At 39.7% G+C, this 23010-nt stretch overlaps 2 protein-coding genes across 5 annotated transcripts in view; both read left to right on the top strand.

Annotated features, from left to right (window-relative positions):
- mgll (monoglyceride lipase) overlaps nucleotides 1–9127 on the top strand; it is a 51637-nt gene extending 42510 nt beyond the window's left edge. For all 3 annotated transcript variants that reach the window (XM_068340825.1, XM_068340817.1, XM_068340809.1), the window contains 2 exons: nucleotides 2314–2529; nucleotides 4838–9127. In XM_068340825.1, the coding sequence (XP_068196926.1) occupies nucleotides 2314–2529; nucleotides 4838–4978 (357 nt within the window). In that variant the 3' untranslated portion in view covers nucleotides 4979–9127. The remainder of the gene's footprint in view (nucleotides 1–2313; nucleotides 2530–4837) is intronic.
- Nucleotides 9128–14864: 5737 nt separating this feature from the next.
- The window catches only part of prkar2aa (protein kinase, cAMP-dependent, regulatory, type II, alpha A), a 62041-nt gene continuing 53895 nt past the window's right edge, over nucleotides 14865–23010 (top strand). The window contains exons 1-2 of one of the 2 annotated variants that reach the window (XM_068334952.1): nucleotides 14865–14914; nucleotides 16420–16703. In XM_068334952.1, coding sequence (XP_068191053.1) covers nucleotides 16457–16703 — 247 coding nt within the window. In that variant the 5' untranslated portion in view covers nucleotides 14865–14914; nucleotides 16420–16456. Of the gene's footprint in view, nucleotides 15500–16419; nucleotides 16704–23010 lie in introns of both variants that reach the window. The other variant, XM_068334945.1, reaches the window with a different exon arrangement.

The following is a 23010-nucleotide window of genomic DNA, read 5'->3' as shown; positions in this document are numbered from 1 at the left end:
ATCATCATGTTTGAGAAAATGAGTGTACTTTTTTGTCCATTCATCACTCATAGTGTTTTGAGGTTAGAGTTCTTGTGTTTTGGAGCAGGTCGCGTCGTGTCTCAGCTCATCTTACAGTCATTCAGTATTAAAGTACCAGAGATGTCGCCTCTATTAGAGTGGGACATGCTTAATGTTTGCATATTTGCTGCAGTGAAGAGGGAGAGCGTGAGATTGATGGGACAGCATGTGTTCAACTAAAAAGTATTGGAATTGAATGTCAGAGAAAGTGGTTGTTTGGCTTGTGTTCTTTCATTTTTGTCCATAAAACCAATTATTTACCATTCTTCTATTTTCATCACCCTCTTTTCTCCCACAGACAAATTCCTGGAGAGTTTCTTTCATATTTGGACTCAATTGGTGTTGCTAAATATAGATGTTTACAGTAATACAAACATTTCCAAATATCTTACAGAATGTTAAATGGCAGAAAGTAGTTGCTAAGATAAGATGAGATATACTTTATTTATCCCGAACTGGGAAATTTAGATGTTGCAGCAGCATTCAGGCATACAGAACAAACAGAAACAGGGAAAATATTCACTGAAGAAAAACTTAGGGGAAAGGGAATAACAATACTATTTAACTAGAACGAAGGCAGTCACAGACAGCAACATCCCCCGACACCCCTGAATTCAAAATTTTACCCTGACCTACTTGCATAGGTCAAAGATCAGAGCTAGTGCTACCTACTTTCATAGATCAAAGCACTAGCTTTGATCTATAGTTTTACTCACACTGGCCAGAATTCTCCCTCGTCTTTCTATCTTATCCGGTTCCTGAGTGTACAAAAGTTGAAATTTGATTTCTCAAGGTCAAGGTCATCATCTCATTTTCATCCCCTTTGCCACCCGAGTAATGTGCTGTTTCATCTTTCTATCTGCAATGGTTGCGAAGATATTTGGTGGACAAACGAATGGACGAACAAACACACAAACACTGACAATTAGATCACCGCTGTGAAGCAGGATGATGAAGCGAGACCCAAGTGGAAAAGTGAGGTCACAGGGAGAAGAGATCAACAAGGTGGAGGATTTTAAGACCTGTACTTAGTGTCAACAGTCCAGAGCAATGTAGAGTGTGGAAAAGAGGTGAAGAAGCATGTACAGGCAGGATGGAACGGGTGGAGGAAAGTGTCAGGTGTGATGTGTGGTAGAAGAGTTTCAGCTAAAATGAAAGGAAAGGTGTACAAAACTGTGGTGATAGATAGATAGATAGATAGAGACCAGCGATGTTGTTTGGTCTAGAGACACTGAGGAAAAGACAGGAGACAGAGCTGGAGGTAGCAGAGATGAAGATGCTGAGGTTCTCTCTGGGAGTGACCAGGATGGATAGGATAAGGAATGAATACATCAGAGGGACAGCACATGTTAGAGGTTTTGGAGATAAAGTCAGAGAGGCCAGACTGAGATGGTTTGGACATGTCCAGAGGAGAGATAGTGAATATATTGGTAGAAGGATACTGAGTTTTGAACTGCCAGGCAGAAGGCCTAGAGGAAGACCAAAGAGGAGGTTTATGGATGTAGTGAAAGAGGACATGAAGGTAGTTGGTGTGAGAGAAAAGGATACAGAAGATTGGGTTAAATGGAGGCAATTGATTCACTGTGGCGACCCCTGAAGGGAAAAGCGGAAAGGAGAAGAAGACCGCTGTGAAGCGGGATGTAAAGATATTAACAAAAATAATAATAATACCGAAGCAGGTATAAAATTATGAATAAGTGTGTTACCCGGTGGCCATACACTGAACTTAATGAAAGCCATACCTACAGTAAACATCAAACTGGTGAAACTATCTGGAACTCTATATTTTGGAGCTGTTGTATAAAGCGATGGCTTGTGGTAGGACGACTTCCTGTACCTGTCCCTTCGACAGCAGAGCTATAGCAGTCTGTTGGAGAAGGAGCTCCGCTGTCAGTCCAGTGTATGGTGGACAGGGTGAGCGGGGTTATCCGTGATGGATAACAGTTTGTTCAGAGTCCTCCTCTCCACCACAGCCTCCACAGTGTCCAGGCTACAGCCAATCACAGAACCAGCCTTTCTTATTAGCTTGTTAAGTCTGTTGGTTTCACGCTTAGGTACTTGTATTCCTCCACCTCCGCTACAACCTCTCCCAGGATGTGTATTGGTTGAGACTTGCCCCTTTTTCAGAGTAGAATTGAAAAACATGTTTGTGGTTAAGAAGATATGTTTACTTGCGTTTTCAGAAGCACATTTGCATCAGTGGTAGATAAACTCTGTCCCATAACTCTTTGCCTCCATTGTCTGTCCTGACAGGTGGAGGCCTATGATGCCGATGAGCTTAATTTCCATGGCGGCATGCGGGTGTCTTTTGGCATGCAGCTGATGGGGGCAGCAGCACGTATCGAGAGAGAGATACCATCTATCAGCTGGCCGTTTCTGCTGCTGCACGGTGACGCTGACAAACTGACTGATATCAGAGGCTCCATGATGATGTACAAGAATGCTGCCAGCACAGATAAGAAAATCCAGGTGGGGAAGTTTTGTCAAGAGGAAATGTTATTTAATTCAAACAATTTTTGTTTGAACTATTTTTCTGTCAGTACAACCGCCTATTTTTCAGACTACATTCAGAAATAAAAAGGGATATTTTGAGAATAAAGTTGTAATATTAGAAAATACTGTATATTGGAGTACAGTGCGCCCTCGCACATTCATGCATATGCGTTTGTGACTTCACGTTATTGCAAATTTTTTGGTAGGCAGTCACGTGATACCGTACGTGTATTCTATTGGCTGACGGCATCGAATTCTTCCGTGAGTCTCGGACTTACTTGAGACACAAAAGTGCTTTAAACAGTCTATCAGAGTGTGGGAAAAGGTAATAGAAGGATAGATAGAAGGTGGTTTAATATCCGTATGGGGAGGGTCATAAACGTTTACATTACCGTAAATAATAAGATAAATGGATTGTCGCTCTATCGCGGAATTTGTGAATCGCGTGTGGTTCCTGGAACGCATTAACCGCGAGGAACGAGGGCGCACTTTATTACTATAAATATATATTTTTAAAGAGAATCAAATCAATATGATTACAAGAATACATTTGTAATTTTAAAAAGAACAGAGTCAGATTATTACAAGAGAATTGTGAGAAACGGTAAGAAACGGTGGATCTTTCAGCACATCAACAGAACATTATTTTAAATATCTTATTCTTGTTGTTTTTTTTAAATGGCTGTTTGTGAGGTTGTTAAAGTTTAAAGTAAAAACAGTGATTCCCTTGAGATTGATACAGAAATTTCAAAAAGAAGGCAGCCACAGACTGCAACATCCCGCAACACCCCTGAATTCAAAATTTTACCCTGACCTACTTGCATAGATCAAATATCAACGCTAGTCCTCTGACTAGCTTTGATCTATGGTCTTACTGACACTGGCCTTCTCCATCATCTTTCTATCTTATATGGTTCCTGAGTGTACAAAAGTTGAAATTTGACCTTGACCTATTTTTCTCAAGGTCAAGGTCATCATCTAATTTTCATCCCCTTTGCTGCCTGAGTAATGTGTTTTTTTGTTTCATATTTCTATCTGCAACAGTTGCAAAGATATTTGGTGGACTAACGATATAAAATATAAAAGAAGATATAAAAACTGCAATTTCAAGTAGAGATAAAACCTGAAATGCCTCCAGACATTCATCTTTCATCATTCTCGGTGATTGTCTTCATAATGCGGTGTGTTGGATGTACAGGTTGTCAGTATGTGTAGCCTTGCTTTAACCAAAACTCTGAATGGTACACTATTAATGACACCTTTCAGCTCAAAGCTTACACTCACCTAGAGCCGTCTCCAGCAGGATGCATTCACTGAGGCCCCGTCCACACGATGATGGATTTTTTTGAAAATGCAACTTTTTAAAAACACATCGAAAACGATTCGCGTCCACACGACAGCGTTTTCAAAAAAATCTCCGTCCACACGTAAACGCACCACTGCGTTTTTGAAGACGGCTATAAGCATGCCAAACCATGTGGTGGCAGTATTGAGTCAAATTTTATCCAATAGGAATCCTCCGTGTTTTGTTGTCACAACACACGGGCCCATATATATGACGTCACTGCAGTTTTCATCGCAGGCAAGACGTCAGCGTTTTTAAAAAGTTGCCGATACACCGTTCGCACGACAACGCAGACCCAGCATTTTTTTAAAAAATCCACCTCGGCCAGCGTTTTTAAAAAGTTGTGTTTTCGTTCCGGATATCTGTGTTATCGTGTGGACGGGGCCTGAATGACAATCTGGAGGCTGTTTCGCTGCCTCTGCAGATGGTTGCGTGTTTGTGAAGGAGGAAGTTCAGACACTGTTTTATAACGAGGTTAATCGCATGAGGGACCGGTGAGGCGTAAAAACCACAGGTGAAATTAGAAGAGGGAGAGATGGGAAGACCTTACAAACAAAAGTTGATTTGATTTTGATTTGATCAACAAGCTGAGGGGAGTTCCTCCTCGTTCCTCAACTTTGTGGATGCTCCTTTAATTAGGGGGTGTTAATGAGGTGTAGGGACTACTTCTTCTTATGTCTTATCAGAGGTGATTGATGCAACAAATGACTGTGGTGTTCCAAATCACAACTGATGGTATCAGGAAGTCTAATCAGACAGAGTCATCTTTTTATTTTCTTTTAAACATCTCTATCAGTAATATATGAAGACGTCTCAACCTCCAGTCCTGACTTCCGAGGATGAGGCCAAAAACTCATAATAGTTAAGAGTTCTGTTCTGAAGCACCAACAAAGCTCTTTGTTGCATGTGACCTTATTGACCCACAATGTTTCTGTCCAGGTGTATGAAGGAGGCTACCACGCCCTTCACCACGACCTTCCAGAGGTGGCTGAATCGGTGTTGAACGAGGTGACCGGCTGGATCACAGAGCGCCTCCCTACAGAGACAAAACAACAGCTGCAAGGCACCGAAACAAAATGACTCTATCAACCTGCCTGCTGATATGAAGAGGTGTAACAATACTACTACACTACTGTCTGGGAAAAACATCTGAGTATATAGACTTCTATTATTTTCTGCACTGGACTAATGGAGTTCAGTATTTCAACTTCAACCAAGTTACACTGATTCCAATTGGATGATGGGTTAGGGTTAGGAACCACTTCAGGCTTTGATGTCAATGGGCTTATTTGGTCTCGATTTCCATTCGAGCTCACTAAAATGAGGCTCCTGTAAAGTTTGTGCTGGGGTTCAAAGTGCAATAAAATGCATCTCCATGTTTATACACTGCAGTTCACATCAACAGTAAGGGGAAGCATTATTAGTTTTCACAGTTAGCGCTGATATTCGGTCAAAGGTTGGGATCAACCTTTACAGAATAGACCTCACATTATTTCATTATTTCCTTGTCAAAAAGCATGTGTACTTCAAATGGGTTCTATGAATAATCTAATTCCACATCTGAGACATGCAGCTATTACAGAAACGTACCCTGTGACAACATGTGTTTCTATACGGCAGCATTACAGCTTGGCATCGATACATTCCATTTGAAAATGATCATTAATACAAACCAAACCTACCCCAACTAAGACAACCTTTGTTTAAAGTTTCATTTCTAAAATGTTTTCCTTCTTTCTATGTTGTACATTCTCAAAGAGATGGGAGCTGATTTCTGTACTTGAAGTCAAACTCCACTTGAAAAATCTTTTCAGAGAAACATTAGCAATAATTGGACAGGAACTCACATTTTTGGTAGCTGTAAATTATAAGCTAGGCAGACTCACACTGCGCTCACCTCTTTATATTCTCAGATAGACTGTAATTACAGGTGTTGCTGTGCTTTTTTTTTTTTCGTTGACAGGGCATTAGAAGGTTTCCATGGCGTATCATTACCTTCAGACTAATCGATAGCTTCCCACTTCAAACATGGGATTTGATGTTTGTATGGTTCATCGTGTGTGTGTTCAAATCAGATTACCTTTAGAAAGTAGTTCTAGTGCGCTGTGCTCCGGAGCCAACATGTTACCACAGCAGCAGGCCAGCAGCATAGCACATTTTACTCATGTTGTAACCATAGCGAAGACAAAAAGACAGATTCATTGAGGTGAATTTCTGGCTTCATGCCTGCTCTGCCCTTCTTTCTTCCAAGCATTTTATTTCTCAACATTTTTCTGCTTTCCCCTTTTCACCCCATGGTTCCTTGTTTCAGCACATTCTCTCCGCTGCTCTGGAAGCCATCAGTCTCTACTCTGTCCACACCAGAGCCAAAATTCAGACATCTTGTACCCTCAGTAGTCCACAATGTACCAAATGGTCAGTTATCAGAACACCAGCATATGTTACTGTACTAGATATATACCAGGATTTAGTCTGTCCGCATCTTCTCTGTAACCACTGGACAAATATCGGTGAAAGTAGAAAATTATTTTCCTGTTTTCTCACATTCAACATAAAGTGGGGTCCAGCAGCACAAATCAGGCATCTATCTTTGTGGGTCTGTGGACACAGACGTTCTAGTTAATTTTTATTTGCTGCATCTGAAAACAAGAACCAATGCAGTCAGACTGCAACATCCCATGACACTCCTGAATTCAAAATTTTACCCTGACCTACTTCTTCTTTTCCTTTTGGCTTTTCCCTTCAGGGGTCGCCACAGCAAATCAGTTGCCTCCATCTAACCCTGTCTTCTGCATCCTCTTCTCTCACACCAACTACCTTCATGTTCTCTGACCTACTTGCACAGGTCAAAGAACAAATCTAGTGCTGTGACCTACTGGCATTAATCAAAGCACTAGCTTTGATCTATGGTCTTACTCACACTGACCTTCCTCGTCTTTCTATCCTGTCCAGCTCCAGAGTGTACAAAAGTTGAAATTTGACAGTGACCTACATTTCTCAAAGTCAAGGTCATCATCTCATTTTCATCCCCTTTGCTCCCCGAGTACAGATTTGCAATGGTTGCAAAGATATTTGGTGGACAAACGAACAAACAAACAAACAAACAAACACACAAACGCTGACCATTCAATTGCATCACCGCTTTGAATCGGGATCTAATTAAATAACAGCTGGAGACTTTAAAACACAGTCCTTCACAAAGAACTGTTTGAAGTGCTTTATATAAAACGTATCACAGACAACATTAATCATATGATGGTGTGCACACACTTTATATTAAACAATAAAAAATGAGTAGGTCTGTAAATCCTGGTGACTTCAGGATGTGACTGCATTCTCATTTCTGTCTTCTCAGGCATCAAAACACATCTTGCCTGACCTGATATCAGAGCACATTGCCAAAAGTTCAGAAAAAGACTGAGATGTAATTTGTTCAACAGCTCCAATGGGAGTCAAACCCTCAAAACCATCAAGCTGCAGGGGTTTATATCACAATGAAAGCACAAGACAATACTGATTGAACTGCAGAGAGCAGATCACACACAAAAAGGTTCTCATTAAATTCAGACTCCCAGTAGCAGCCCCTCATGTATTCTAAGTATTCTAAGTGCTCTACCTATCGGACTTCATGAGTGCATATTAATGGCATCATTTACTAGAGGGTGGGCAGAGGTGGAGATGGAGTGATGGAAGGAAAGCAGACAGTAGAGAAGCTGTCAGTAACCATGGCAGCACGTTTCCTTTCTTGTTTTTTTGGAAGCGGTGAAAATGTGTATTCGCCCGTGTTGACGGATGTCATGCTCGGTTTTTTACTGTTGGAAGGATTTCCCTGTCTGTCATCACTGAAATGAGAGAAAACACTTACCAAGTCAAAAGTAAGAGCAGCACATATGCGCTAATTTTATTCAAACTGTTCTGATGTTTGTACTGAAGATATACTATTTTCATTTCAGCTAAAAAGACTTCTTTTTTTGCAGATTGTGTGGTATAAACCTTTTCTTTTGTATGTAAGAGCCAGCCGCTTACAGGTATGTGTAATCTGTGAAACAATCGTCACATTTTTATGACCATGTACTGTAAATCTGTCCATGCCAGTAAATTTTACAAGGATGAATTATATGCAGGTTTGCCATATTGAGACATAGCCATGCACAGATGTATTGCTCTGTTAATATGTAATAATCCAGTTGACTGTTAATATTTTTTTTTATTAACAATGTTGTTTCCCTGTTTAGTCGGAAGGAGATGAAGGAGGCAGGAAAACAATTATTCAAATAGAGCTGTGTCTCCTCTCACAGAGACATTAATTTGGCTTGTGGGTTTGTCCATGGGACCGTTATTTTTTTATCTCGACTTCATGACTGTTTGTAAGAAATGAGCTTTTGTATACGTTGAAGGACTAAAAGCCACAGGTCTGTCTGTTTGGAATTTTATGAGATTAAGGTGCACTGGAGAGATCCAGTGCAGTGTATACATGACGTCGGGGTTCATGTGGAGCAAGTATTTAAGAGGTCATCTCCAAAATGCTGTAAATGAATGAAAATTGAGTTTAGTTCATCAGGTTGTTAAAGTGTTGCCACGTCCTCCCCTGAAAACTCTACAAAACCTTCAGTTCAAATCCTGGTTTAATCAACAAAGCTTATTTATTTGTCTTATTTCTATCGACCAGGCTGTTTGATTATTGAAGACAATTGTAATGCACTGATTAATATCACAGCATTCCTAACAACACTAGATGTAAATTCAATAATCAAGACTGTGATTTATATTTTACAAATTCCTACTCTTATTTATCTTGTCTAGAGAATTTATAGCAGTTATGTTTATCTATATGATACTATACAATGTATATATTGATGACACTTCATGACAAGGCACTTTTTATACCATAAACCAGTCATATTCTGTCATTTGTACCACTGATGATCAGCTACATGACCAGAGTTTCAGATAGAAACTGATTGGAGGTTGTATATATGTATAGTCATAACTTCAAAAAATGTAGGATGATGTTTCTATATGGGTTTGCATAGAGAGTATTTTACTACTATCTGTTTGAAATGGTGTTATGTTAAAAATAACTAAAGTCTTGTTGCAGTCTTTCACAGAACTATGAATGTTTAACCCATCTGATATTAAAATGTACTTGTTTCATATCAGGATCTAAACAAGCACGGTGTTACTGTTATGTTTGTTAAATCTGGGGAAAAATAAAAAAAATAAAACTTTCATGTCTTGGATTTGCTGTTCAGGAACTTCCACTTAAATCCTCTCTTTTTCATATCTTAATCTTTTTTAACCTTGAAATTAAATAAACACAAGACAGTGACTAAGTGTAGCTCTTTACATTCTTTAAAACTTTTGTTATGTCTCCAAAGACATTTTGGTCAAAATAAATTTGAGGACTGAAGGTATATCAGTAAAACTCAGACTTTCATTAATTTGACTAGGAATCAAAAAACTTTTTAGATTTATTTTTGTAGGAGTATTTATTGTGTGTCACTCTTATATTGTGGTCTGTTTTCTGTCTTATCTTTTTGACAAATGTGTATGTGAGAGATGCCGAGCTGCCAATCTGCTAGACTAAGATATTTTTTTAGCTGTCTATTGTAACATAAGCTTGTGGTGCACTAATCGTTATCTGCTTATCTTCCTCCCGCCTCCTGTCTCTTTCCTAAGCTGACTTTTGTTTAAATACAACAAAGCTTTAGGTTTAGGCTGACATCCCACCCCTAAAAGACAGCCGGCTCCTCTAACCACCTGCTTTGGGTTAGTCTAACTAATGTCACCCAGTACATTAGATTTAAGATACAACTCAGATCGCTCTAATGGCAGAATAACTGTATTACATTTTGAACAAATCTGTGTTTCCCATTTGTTTCAAACAAAAATACAGAGAGAGGTCAGTCCATCACAGGTTCATAAACTAGACAATTATTTATGTTATCACCTGTGTGTCTGAATCTAACAAGGTTATTCCATAGTGAATGTTTCCATTTTTTCTTCTTATTTCTACATGTTGAGATGCTGTTGCAAAAAATTGCAATACAATTCAATATTTGAATCAATGCAGAAATTTAATAATGGTAGCTACATTAACTAATTTAATCAACATAATAAATGAATATTTGAACCTCACCAAAAAAAGTAAAAGTTCAAATTATCTTTCGTTTTTAGAATTTTTTCCATCAAAATTTTAAAAAATAAAGTCTTTGATAGTTAATGGCAAAGATCAGCATCTTAAATGTCTGAAAACGTTTTTAGCTGTAGCAGGAAACTATGTGAAACCACAAAGATGAGAGATCATAACTGAACTGTTTATACATTCCTTATTTCCCCAGAAAATACAATATAAATGTGATAGAAACACAGAATCTACTTATTCAAAGCAAATCAAATGTTTGAGTCTCCCCAGTAAAATAATATTACATTTTAACAGTTCACCATCTACTTTATGACAGTGATACTCAACTATCAAGTCAACATTAACTGGATTTATATAAAAATAAAACTCGCATTTTGACTCACACAATGTTACTTCTTTGGACAATTTAAGCAGTGACAAACTATTGTACATAAGATGCATGAAAATGTAACAATGGACATAATTCTGTATCACTGAAAGTCAAACTACTTGTTACTAGAATATGTGTAATGTCCATAATCCTTTACAGAAGGCAGACAAGGCAGTCAGCGACACTCCTGAATTCAAAATTTTACCCTGTCCTACTTTCATAGGTCAGGGTCATTTGACAAAAGACCCATGATCCAAAATGCAACTGGAGCATTCTATTTGTCTTGAGGTTTCAGAGATGTATACCTAAAAAGGTATAAAAGTGAAAGTGTGACTTTGACCTAGTTTTTCAAGGTCAAAGTTGTGATCTAATTTTCATTCCCTTGCCTCCCTGAATATAACAGCATGACTGCACAGCCCGGCTGAAATACTTTACCAAGCATATAAAAACACAAAAGGAAAGTCTCTTTACATCTGGTCTGAAAGGCTCATCATAAATGCAAGCAATGAATGATGTTTTTATATTTCTCCAACATTATAAATGGTGTAATTTTTAAAATTGGAGAACAATTGTTCATGTCCACGTCTCATTAAAGCAACACAGATCAGCCAGTAGATGGCGCGGTTGTGTGACAATTCTTTGAATAAAGCCTCGGCCTTATGAAGACAGAAAAATAGAAAGCAAAACATGAATGAAGCAAGTAGCCGGAGACGTTTCTCACAATCAGAACGGTGTCATTTGAGTGTATTTATATGTTTAATTATCTCCATTCTTTCTCTCTGCATATGAAAGGTTGCACGTCTCCATCTGAGACATTTTGGAGTTTGCTGGAGCCACATTAATCACAATTCCTGAGAGAGAACCTGTTAGGAAAGCCGGGGCCAAACTTTCATCAGTCGCTTTCCAGAGGCCTAAATGCTGTGCTGACGCTCGCTCACGTTCATGTGGGTCAAGTAGTAATCCCTGAGAGAGACAGACTTTAATTGCAGGCCAAGTCGCAAACAGCACATGCAGTGCTTTTTTTTTTTTTTATAACTGGCATAACAGGTTAACAAATTAACTGATTTATCTATCGTATTTAATTCTAATCAGCTGAGAGATGGAGACGCGTCATGCTGATGATACGGTCTATTTTTAGGAATTTAAATCCAAATCTCTGACCATTTTCAAATAGGTATTATTTCTTATTCTCCCAGCAGAGGGAGCACAAAGGTCTGCTTTTCCTTCGTCCCTGCCAGTGGTAAACCTAAACCAATCAGAAACCGGTTTGAGGAATTAAATCCGGGCTCCTTGTGGCCATGGCAACGGCTTTGACCCTGTGACAGTTGACGAATAGGACTGGCAGAGGGGATGCTGTGTGGACCTAGTGATGCTTAGCAAGCCTGTCAGAAAAGATACACTTACTGTAAATCCACCCTCACCGCTACACCTTACTGGCTCATTCCTGCGGGGGAAACTGACTGCAGAGGAAATCAGAGCGAGAAGAGGGATTTCGGAATTATCACTAGTGGTGCACTGGAGCTGGCTGCACGCCCACCGACGAATGAAATAAAAACAATTGCAAGACTAACCAATTTATATGAGTTGAACGGTTGCATCCAAGAACAGAAGATAAGGAGCAGTGTGTTCTTTTTCTTCTGACCAGACTTATGAGATGAGAAGTAAATTAAATCACTTCCGGCTCCCAACGGCAGCGGACGTCTTTCTGCTGTCTCCTGTTGTCGCGGTCTCTCTAACTCATTCTCATACTGACTCTCAGTGATTCTCTGCAAAATGACAAGAGGAAGAGGAAAATCGGAGGATACTCTAGACCAGATATGAAAGAGTTACAGAGCAAGTTAAAGAGTGACTTTGATAAGTTAATGAGTGACTTTGATAAAAAGTTGGAATAAAGGCTAAAACCAGTGTTAGACGCTATTGAAGAAATGAAGGACAAAATAAAGAAAATGCGGAAAGACGTAGATGAAAAAGACAGAAAAATTATTGTCTTAGAACAGGGACAACAAAGAATAGATGATTTGGAACAAAGCATTCGTATAAATGATGTGATCATCACTGGTATCAAAATTAAGCCGAGGAATTATGCACATGCTGTGGCCAGGGGAGAGGGAACTGAGCACAGCGCTGACATCGATACTGTGGAACAAGTAACTTCTCAACTGAGGGATCTGGAGATAACTATAGATCTGGACCAGATTGAGACATGTTATCCACTGCCATCTGGAGGTAGGAGACCACCTGCAGTGCTCACAAAATTCCAAAATTGTAAACACAAAATTTCTCTTCTGAAACAAGGCTTCAAACTGAAAGGAAAAAATGTCTACATCAATGAGAATCTCTAAGAATGCTGATATCGCAAAAAAAGCTCAACAACTGAAGAAGAATGGACTGATCGACAACACCTGGACAAACAACTGTAGGATCTTCATCAAAACGAAGGGGCTTTCTACGGAGCAAAAACAAACAATGGTGATCAGGAGTGCAGGGGAGTTGGTGAAATACGAGCAATGAAGATGGACAAGAGTTGTTACTACACCAGAGATCTGTACAACAGAATCACTTAAATAGTGGGAGCTCTACACCAATTTTGGAGACATCAAGTATTACATGGAACAGTTGAAAAGCCATTCAACATCATTGATGTCGGAACTATGGATTAATGAACAAAAAAACATGGAATTCTGCTTGGAGGGATCCAATCCAATCCAATCCAAACTTTATTTGTTGAGCACTTTACCACAACCACAGTCGACCAAAGTGCTGTACAGGCGAATGAATAAAAAGAACAAACATTATAGATAAGACAAAATGGCTCAAATATTATAAGTAAAGTTAATCAACTAGAAACATAAAACATAAAATATGGATAAAAACAAAAGCAAATAATCAGAGCAATAAAGTAAGATAAAAAAGATAAGACAAAATAAAATCAGGTGTCTATCTAGATGTTAAAAGCCAAGGAGAAGAGGTAGGTCTTCATGCGAGATTTAAAAACAGACAGAGAAGAGGCCTGTCTGATTTGCTGAGGCAGATCATTCCACAATTTGGGTGCCACAACAGCAAAGGCACGGTCCCCTCTGAGCTTCTGTTTGGTTTTAGGCACATCCAGGAGCAGCTGATCAGCTGACCTGAGAGAGCGAGCAGGTACATAGCGGTGTAGAAGCTCAGAGAGGTAAGGTGGGGCAAGGGCATTCAGGGATTTAAAAGTAAATAAAAGAATTTTAAAATGGATTCTAAAATGTATGGGCAGCCAGTGGAGTGAGGCTAAAATGGGGGTAATGTGCTCATGTTTACGGGTGCTGGTCAACAGACGTGCAGCAGCATTTTGGACCATCTGGAGACGGGAGATGGAAGAAGCACTAACCCCCACATAAAGAGAATTACAATAGTCCAGCCTAGTGGTGACAAAGGCATGATAACATTAAGTTTGAGACTTTAAACAGCATGTTGCTATATTTTGACAATATAATAGCATGTGTAACTGTTAAAGTGTCTGTGACAAACTGCTCAATTATTGGATAAACACTGTCTGCTGAAAGAGGTTAATATGATCATGATATTCTTGTGAAGAAAACTGGCAAGGTCAACTTCTTGTTTTGACTATCTATGATGTTAACAAATCTTGCTGTTCCTAGGAAGAATGTAAACATGGTTATGCTCTAGGTTATATCTGGGGCAAAGACTAATATCTGGAAGTGGATAAGAGTATGAACATCTGTCAAAATTCAATGTATGAACTGGTTGAAAACATTTAATGTCTGAGTTGTTGACAACATATTGTAACGAGAGAGATGTTTGTTGATTCTGGGGGACAGGAATTTCACAAGCCTATTGGCTTCTACCCCTCAGCCCTTTTTTTTGTTGATGTTGTAAATGTGATGAAGGTGTGAAGTTTGTTATCCTAACATGTCTGAATAAATAAATAAATAAATAAATAAATAAATGGAAGTCTTGAAAGAAGGAATTAGCTTTTAAGTTCTCGTATGCAGATGATTTGCCATGGCATTAAACTTGCAACTGGACCAGGGTACTTGACGGTTTCTAATTACAGCACTACAGTATAAATCAGTCAAAATACTATAACCTGGAATGACAATCAAGTGGTGATTCACCTGGTTGGACGTCAATACAGTAGAGTGAAACAAGTGCAATGAACACATTTATTAGATATATGAATGTTTTTTTCACAGAGCCACTATTGTGGGCTGGATATGATGAGAGTGCTAATATTCTTTAAAAGCTGTCCACCAAGGCCAGTGAAGTGTGTGCGGACCTATTGGCTATGCAAACCAGGGTCTACCTTTAATCCCGCCTCTGATTACATAACTATATTTAATTGGCTGCTATATTTTAAATATATCTTTCAATTGGCCAATTACTCTGCCAGATAGTATCACTGAGTGGCCACGCCCTCTAATGCTTGCTGGGGGCGGTCTTTTCTTTTCCTTACAGTGAGACTGTGTGGTCGGCACAGCACCGGCGGGGTGGAAGCGCGTGAACGGTCAGTGTCTTCGGTCCGTCACCTGCAGCTCCCCTCCTTACTGCTGGACGAGCGTTAATTAGGGTTTCCGTCGGGTTGTACTTAACGGTGGTGTGGTGCAACACTAAACACCCAGTGTACGATTTGTCACCTCAGCCACAGGAGCTGACTGTACTTCTTGACTTGAGGAAAGTGGAGCCGCTCGGCAGATGTTTGAGAACTGGCAAATGCTAACAAGTAGTTAGCAAGTCATCAAGTTAGCCTGCCAGCTAGCAAGCTCTCGACTTCGCCACAGCAAGTCCCACCCTCACCGAGTGCGTGGACTTCGTAAGCGATAAGCTATAGCGGTTAAGTCGAGTGCTTTAACCTCCCAACTTAGCCAGTGTCGCCGTATAGCTGGCTGGCTGAGCTAAATAAGCCTCTAGGCGTTAGCTAGGTGACACCCTCCTCAAATTGTTGGCTTAAAGGCTGAACAAGTGTCTTCAGTGGAGGGATACGGTCGCTACCCGGGCAAAAAAGACTGGATAAAAAGAAGAGGCGAAATAAGAGCGAACAAGGAAGACAGAAGGAAGGGACTGGCTAGTTTAGCCGGGGACACTATCTCACGTAAGTGACACTCAGTCGGCAGCGTTAACGTGGCTTACCGAGCGGCTTACCGCTCCTCTACAACTTGCTATGCTTGCATCGCAACGTTTATGCAGTCGCGCCGTGTTATTTGTGAATTAATGCTAGCTCATGCTGCCGCTTCAGTGCGCCACGCTACGACGTTAGCGTAAGCTAAACGGTTTCTTGGTGGTAGCACACTAGCTACTTACATAGCCAATTCCTTATGGGTGAAAAGCAAGAATACCCTTAATTTTCTCCTCGACTACGTTGGCTGTACTAATTCCTGGGTATCAAAAATCGGTAACTTTTAGTTATAGTCTTCAAATTTTCATTTGTGATTCACATTGCGCGGTAGTTCAATTGCCATTAATATTAGCCAATTAGCTGCACTGCTAGCTAGTCCCAGCCACCCACCCAAGTTAGTGGTTTAGTTCGTGACGATGTCAAGCAGTAACGATAATTATTATTAAACATAGCCAACGTCACTTTTTATCGATTCCACCACAAGAATTGCTGGACACACATATCTGTTCGTTGCAGGAGTGAGGACTATGTGTTCCATGGCTCAGTCCTAGATAAAGCGGCCGTTCAGTGACAGTGTTAAAGCAACACTTTAAAGTACTGCATTAGAAATGCTTATAACTGCCAGTGCAGTATCTGTTCTGCTGTCAGATGGAGTGCTTATTTCTTTACTCACCCTGGCTGTCATAGTATATGTCGGTTGCCATGCAGCGCTATCAAAGGCCACTTAACATTCCCAGGCTCCACATACTGAACCGCTGTCCTAGTAATAGTCATTTAGGTGTTGAAGTCGACAGTGAGGCGATTCTTAACCACATGGTAACCCAGATTTCGAAACACAAGTGTGACACTGTGCCAGAACAAATGTTGACCTTTTTTCTGCCCTGTCTTTTTTGCAGATAGATAGCTAACACCACCATTGAGCCACGCACAGCCATGAGTATTGAGATACCCGTGGGGTTGACAGAACTGCTTCAGGGTTACACTGTGGAGGTGCTGCGACAAAGGCCGTCAGACCTGGTGGATTTTGCTATACAGTACTTCACCCGCTTGCGGGACTCCAGGAGTCAGGATGGGGCCAGTGGTGGTGGCAAGACAGGGAAAGGAGTGATGTTTGATGGGGAGCCAATGCAAACAGAGTCCAATGGAGAAGATGAAGAAGATGATGATTCTGACTTTGAGCGTAAGTAGATGCTTTGTTTTGATTGTCAGCTGTTGTTGTTGTTTTTTTTACCAATGTCTATCTCAACAATATGAAACCAAAGTACTGTAGTTGCTTGAGGAGACTGGGGAGTGAAAGAGAGAAGGTGATACTTAAAGCCTTCTCATGATGTCTTTTGGAAACACACTTACATTCTAATAATTAAACTAGGCAGCCCACATCCATTTCTCCTCTAATCTAGGTGTTTTTCATTCTCTGTCTATAGCTTTCACTATTTAAATAATACTTAATATATTTTAATTTTGAGCTGATTTAAGATTTCCAAAGGATCAATTTCAATAATTTCAGTTACAATGAAGTGGTGATTCATTCTACATACTAACCTTTTAGAATAATGAGAAGGGACATCAATAGAGTTATATTTGACAGGAAAAATAAATGACTGACTGGAAAAAATGTTTTTAAAATACAACATTTTAACACAATATGCCACCCAAACACAGGAATTGACAATATAGAGTTGAAATTAAAAAAAAAAAAGAATGCATATTGTGAATGTTTTTTCTTGGCAACAGAGACATTTCAATTGAAGTTATGAACTGCATCACTTTCACCTCTATCATAGTTTGGCTAAAGTGACTGCCCTGAGTTTGACAGTCTGGTGGAACATGAGCTCAGTACCGCTGCTCTCTGCTGTGATGCTGAGAGCAGCGTGGCTTAGATCACATCAGTTTTCTGTGGAACCTGGGGCTGTTGCAGTCAGTAGGCTTTAATGTTTTTTCACTGAATTTGTCAGTTGTCTACCATACGTCTATCTGTGTTTTATCCAAAGCTGTTTGCCGGTGAGCAGGGAGTTTTTAAAACTTTTGATATGAAAGTAAAAATGTTACCTAAAATTATTTTTCTAGCTCTGTCTACAACAGCAACACTTTTAATGGTATGTTTCTCCTTGGGTGTTGACTAAAGATGTGACCTGATAACTGACCTGAGTCTCTGCTGAGTGATGAGCTCAGTGGCAGACGTCAGCATTGACAGCATACGCCCTCTGTACTCCGAGCATGGACAGTACAGTCAGGTAGTTTAACTGTTAACTGGTTACACAAATTATCAGTGACAAAAAGTGTGTTTGATTTTATTTCTGTATGCACTCTAAGCACTATTAAAAATGAGAATTTCTGTTTCGCTGCTCATGTAAGTCTGGTTTGTTTAATGACAAACAACTGTGACCTCAGCTGTGTAAGGAATGCGTATTTGCATGAGTGCTGTTTTTGTCTGGATGCTCACCTGTGTAGGCAAACGGTGCTATGTCTAAATTTCAGGCCTACTCATATTCCTGCTTAGCAATAACATGAAGCAGTTCCTTTGATCACTGATCAGTAGTTAAGCATTTTCCAAACTTCATCTCAAGTCCAGTAAAAGACAGAGTTTGAAACGTTTTGCTTGAAGGAATCTTTTCTTTGGATGCTGTGGGTCACACATGACACCCATGGGAGTAGATTATCTAGCCAGGTTTGTGTACACTGTTTTTAAAGGACATTCCATTCTGAGGGACACAAACACAGGCTTGTGTTATGAAGGACATGTGGTCTTGCCTGAGGTCTTCTGGAGTGCAAAGGTATAAAGAGCACTGGCGTGTCCATACTCCAAAATAGTTAGATTTTGTGTGAAAACACCAAGATTAAGTAATCCGAAATAAATGGCCTAAATAAAAGTCAGGATTCCAAAACACAAATGGATAAACTTGTTTCCAGTTGTTTGGAACAAAACGATACAGACAACAATGCGCCTCCAGAAGTGATCCATTAATGCTAGATCACAAAGTGTACTTTGTGTGGTATGAAGCATATTAGTAATGCAGTAGCCTTGGGATTTAAGATGCAGACAGTCCCATCACAACTTTCCATGAGGCTTGCTGGGGCCATGTGTTGGATGTTCCCACAGTTCTATCTTCATCTGTATGTCTTTGTTGTGTATTAAAGGGAAAAAGGTATTAATGATTAAAACAAGTTTTTTTTAATGATGTTAGATTTTCATAATCCGATTGAGGTCATTTCAGTTCAGTGTGTAGCGAAAGTCATTTTCTCATTTTTTGAGCAAGCAAATTAGAACGTAGCAAGTAGGCCAATGACTCATTTTGGATTTTGACCCCTTATAAAGAAATATGGGTGCTGTTAAATACTGTATTGAGCTGAGAGGCACTGTCTCTGTATGGAGGAAGTAGGTTTATGGAACCTGTAATTATTTAGATTGAACTGAACATACTAGAGCACGTCAAACTGAGATGTCGTTTGTGCAGTGTGAACTTGAGCTGTGTCTGACGTATGTTGTGAGTAAAAAAATATTTACTTGCTCATTATAACCTTTTGTTAGACGACATACATTTATGATGACTCAACAATGTGCTCTAACCTTTCATTTGCACTGCAGGAAATTGCTGTGTATGAGTGTTCCAGCCAAATGTCAAACTTGTAAATGATGGGCAGTAATATATTGTCATGGATAGCAAAGTATACTCCCAAAACATGATGTCCAATTATGCATGTTTCCTTGTCCTGTCTAAATCAAAAGATTTTTATATAGTAGTGCTTTGTATCTTTGATTCAGTTAAAGTTCATCCCAAACTGAAACGTTTATTTTTCCTCTAATCTTTAGAGCAGTTGAGGGGATGCTTGACCTCTCTTGAATGCACTGGGATTAGGTGACACTTGATGTGCCTGCAGCACCAATGTATACATTTGAAAACCCGCAAATCGCTTCTTCGTTCTACAAATTATGACCCTGTTTCTTCAATTAATCTAGTGTGAAGTTACAAGTAGGAACTGTTTTCTGTAGATTAGCATCTCATCATGGATTAAGCATTAATATTTATGACAGAGTAGTCTGTAAACTTTAATGATTACCTTAAGCCACAGTAAAAATATGATGGACCATCTTATTATATAGATGTTAAAATCCTTTTCAGGTAATGAAATATGGCTACTTTATTTTTGAATGATTTAAAAACGCTCATTAAAAAATGTTAATCTACCACCATGATTTTTTCAAAGATACATCAGATATGCCTAGATATGTTCAAATCATTAGGAGTAGCCAAGATATGAATAAAACATTATTGTTCTCCATCTCGGTTGACCACAGACATCTTACTGTCCAAAACATGTTCTTATAATCAATGCATTGTTGCCTTTTCTTTGTCTTGAATTTTTCTGAACTTTGGAAAGAAATGCTAATTTGTTTTAGAAAATCAGTGTAAGGTAAGGGGCTTAACAAACCACGTAGGATTAGATGTGGCTGCATGTTACTGTGGTCATCCACAAAAAGACGTCACATTTGTACAAGGTTGTTCTGCTTGATCAGCAGGTGTTTGATAAATGTATCATTATGCTTCCCTGTTGTGGCCTTTAATGGGTTGTGAGCATTGCCATGATTGGCTCCTGTATAATACGTATCCGAAAGTCACTTTAGACTGGTCTCTAAAATTAATTAGTGAGTGATGCAGCAGAGCTGGTTTTTATCATCCAGACATTATAGGAAATATTTTGACTAGTAAATTGTGTCTGATACAGATTTCCTTCAGAATTTTTAATTATGCTGTTAAATATTTCAAATGAAATCTACTGGTTTTCCCTATTTTAGATTGCATTGTACAGATATTCAACCTTGTTTTTCATTTCCCGTCTTTACCTCCTGGATACAAGAATTGTCTTTACTTCGAAGTCCATACTTATTGGGAATATGACTGGAGGCTTTGCGTTTCCATGTCACACTCCTCTACGTTCAATGTTTGAGGCTTAAATTATAAAGCACCTGTTGCATAACAAGTCCTACTGTCCTCTGTTGATCAGTTTTTCAATGAGCGCTGTTTTCAGAGCACTGCAGTCAGTAAAGGTAGAAAAAACATTAGAATGTCCATCTCAGCACATAATGTACACTATTTTTTGCAATGAAATTCAAATTCTACAGAAGGAGCAAAATTAGAGCGGGACTTTGATTAATTTTTTTGTAAAGTGTGTCCCTGTTGGGTTGTTTTAAATGTAAGCTTTTACTACTTTTCAAAAAAATATTAATGAAATTAACAGTCCCTTTGTAATAGCAGTGTCTTTGTGAATTTTTCTATATTTACTTAGAATTAACTTTAGATGATTCAGTGGTTTGTGAAAGGCCTTACACAAAAACGTTCCATACATGTGTGTGTCCTTGAATGTGTACACTGTAATTCTTTTTCCCTGGAAGCTCCTCTGATATCAGTCTGTATCCAGAGAGGTTGGAGGAGAAGAACTGCTTCCCCTGTGACTGAAATGAAGTTTTTGTTTTTTTTTATTTAAAGGTGGATGGAATGACTGTCGAGTTCCTGAAATGACAATACATTTGCATTAAATGTGTTATTTCTAGGGATAACAGCAGGGATAACAGCAGGGATAACAGAGGCTATAAGGAAAAAAATGAGCCTAACACAATAACGCTCACTGAATTGAACAAAGATTTGAAACGATATGACTGGGTTACATGGGTTCATTGCAAACTTAAAGCTCAGCTCTATTTAGTTTTCATGTTGTGTATTTCCCACATATTTGTTGAAAATTTACACGTACAATAACTTTGGAAGACTGAGCTCAGACATGTTGATTTGGGGTTATTTTTTACCAGCTGATCTGTTCTGAAATATAGTGCAATAGTTACTTTGATGAGAAACTTTGTGCTGTAGGTTTTTATTTCTTGGATTTTCATTGGTGCAATTATTCATTTCTTTGAGTTAATGAGATTTTTTGTGAAATTGTTTCCCACTGAGCATCAATCTTAATCTCCTGTAGTTGGGTTTTATTGATCTGCCATAATATTTCCTGCTGCCGGATCTACGGTTTTCCTCCCATATAGCACTTTTGGTCAGTACAACGGTACACAGCAGTCCAACTGTGTACAACAGTCCACATTAGACTGGAAAATTCTAAAAAAAACCTACAGTCATCTAGTTGTCTAAATTATATATAGTTAATGTTCAATGAGTTGATCAAGTTGAGATACCAGTCCAGGGCTTGAAAGTGTGACCATTTTGGTCACATATGTGCCCAAATTTTTATCAGTGCGACTATTAAATATATTTGGGAGCACCGGTGCGACTAGGGAAAAAAATCTGGTGCGCATTTTTTTTCCCTCTTCTCACTCGCTCTTTCTGTCCATAGAGTAGGGGGCACCAAATGGAAAACCGTGATCCGGACTGCATGATGGTTCTGTCCGGACCTGTGACCACTCCATGATAAATTCACGAGAGTAGATTTTCTTGGCATATTTTTACTTGCAGTTTGCGGCTACAGACGGCGGGCGCTGCTCCTCCAGTTCATACGGTAATAGCGCCAATCAGATCATTTGTCTACCCTGCGCTGTCAGTGGACCAGGAATGAGACAGCTCGCTGCCGCTACCGCTGTGAGTTTACCGCTACAGCAGAGCACAGAAGAAGGGAGACAGATAGCTCCAAACAAAGGGAGGTTAACGAGGAAAAATGCCTGTTAATGAGTGGACGAAATTTATGTTAGTTCCTCCGTCAGGAAGTTCAAAACCGTTTTAGGTCATATGGTCTGAACACGTAGCATGAATGAAAAGTGGTAACATGAAGCGCCACTATGAAACAAAGCACAGATCTTTTGCACAGAATTATCCCCTGAAGTCCGAGCTGAGGGCAAAATGACTGAGAAAAATGCAAACGAATGTTCACGAAAGGCATGATGGAGTTTGGGGCAACATTAAACGTCTTTTACTGGTGTTTTAGAATACAAAACATTCCAATAATAACCAAAATGGTTCAGTCCAGGTACTGGGCTGGCCTGACAGCACGCCACAATGCGCTATTTAAGCCACACCCAGGTAGTGCCTGAGTTTGGCCCCTGACCCGGAGGCAGACAAACGCAGCATCCTCAGGTGAGCGTCTCTCATACAGTTTTGTGTGGATGTGGGGAAAACGCGTAGGTGCCGAGTGTGCACCCTTGAATGCACTACCGCAACAGTTTGTTTGATGCGGACACGCGAGTGTGGACCTGCCGGAGAATGTGCTCGAAACAGTCTGAGAAGGTCCTGCGGTCCTGCCAGGAAACCATGAGAGCGCAGCTGCGGCTGCTCTCCTGGGGGAGGTAGAGAGGCGTGCGGAATGGAGATGGACGGAGCGGTCTCTATTGCTCTGTCACTGCCTTTTGGGTAGGTGCTCCTAAAGTCTTTGCCGGTGCTACTAACTTCTAAATTTGGGAGCACCAGTGCTACCAAGAAAAAAAGTAAATTTCGAGCCCTGCAGTCTGTCGAGTGGCTTGTGGTTTCCCCGTCTGGCATTGTCATATTCAA

This window comes from Antennarius striatus, chromosome 2 (assembly GCF_040054535.1).
Source record: "Antennarius striatus isolate MH-2024 chromosome 2, ASM4005453v1, whole genome shotgun sequence".
NCBI lineage: Eukaryota > Metazoa > Chordata > Actinopteri > Lophiiformes > Antennariidae > Antennarius > Antennarius striatus.
This window is presented reverse-complemented; position numbering and strand designations above follow the sequence as displayed.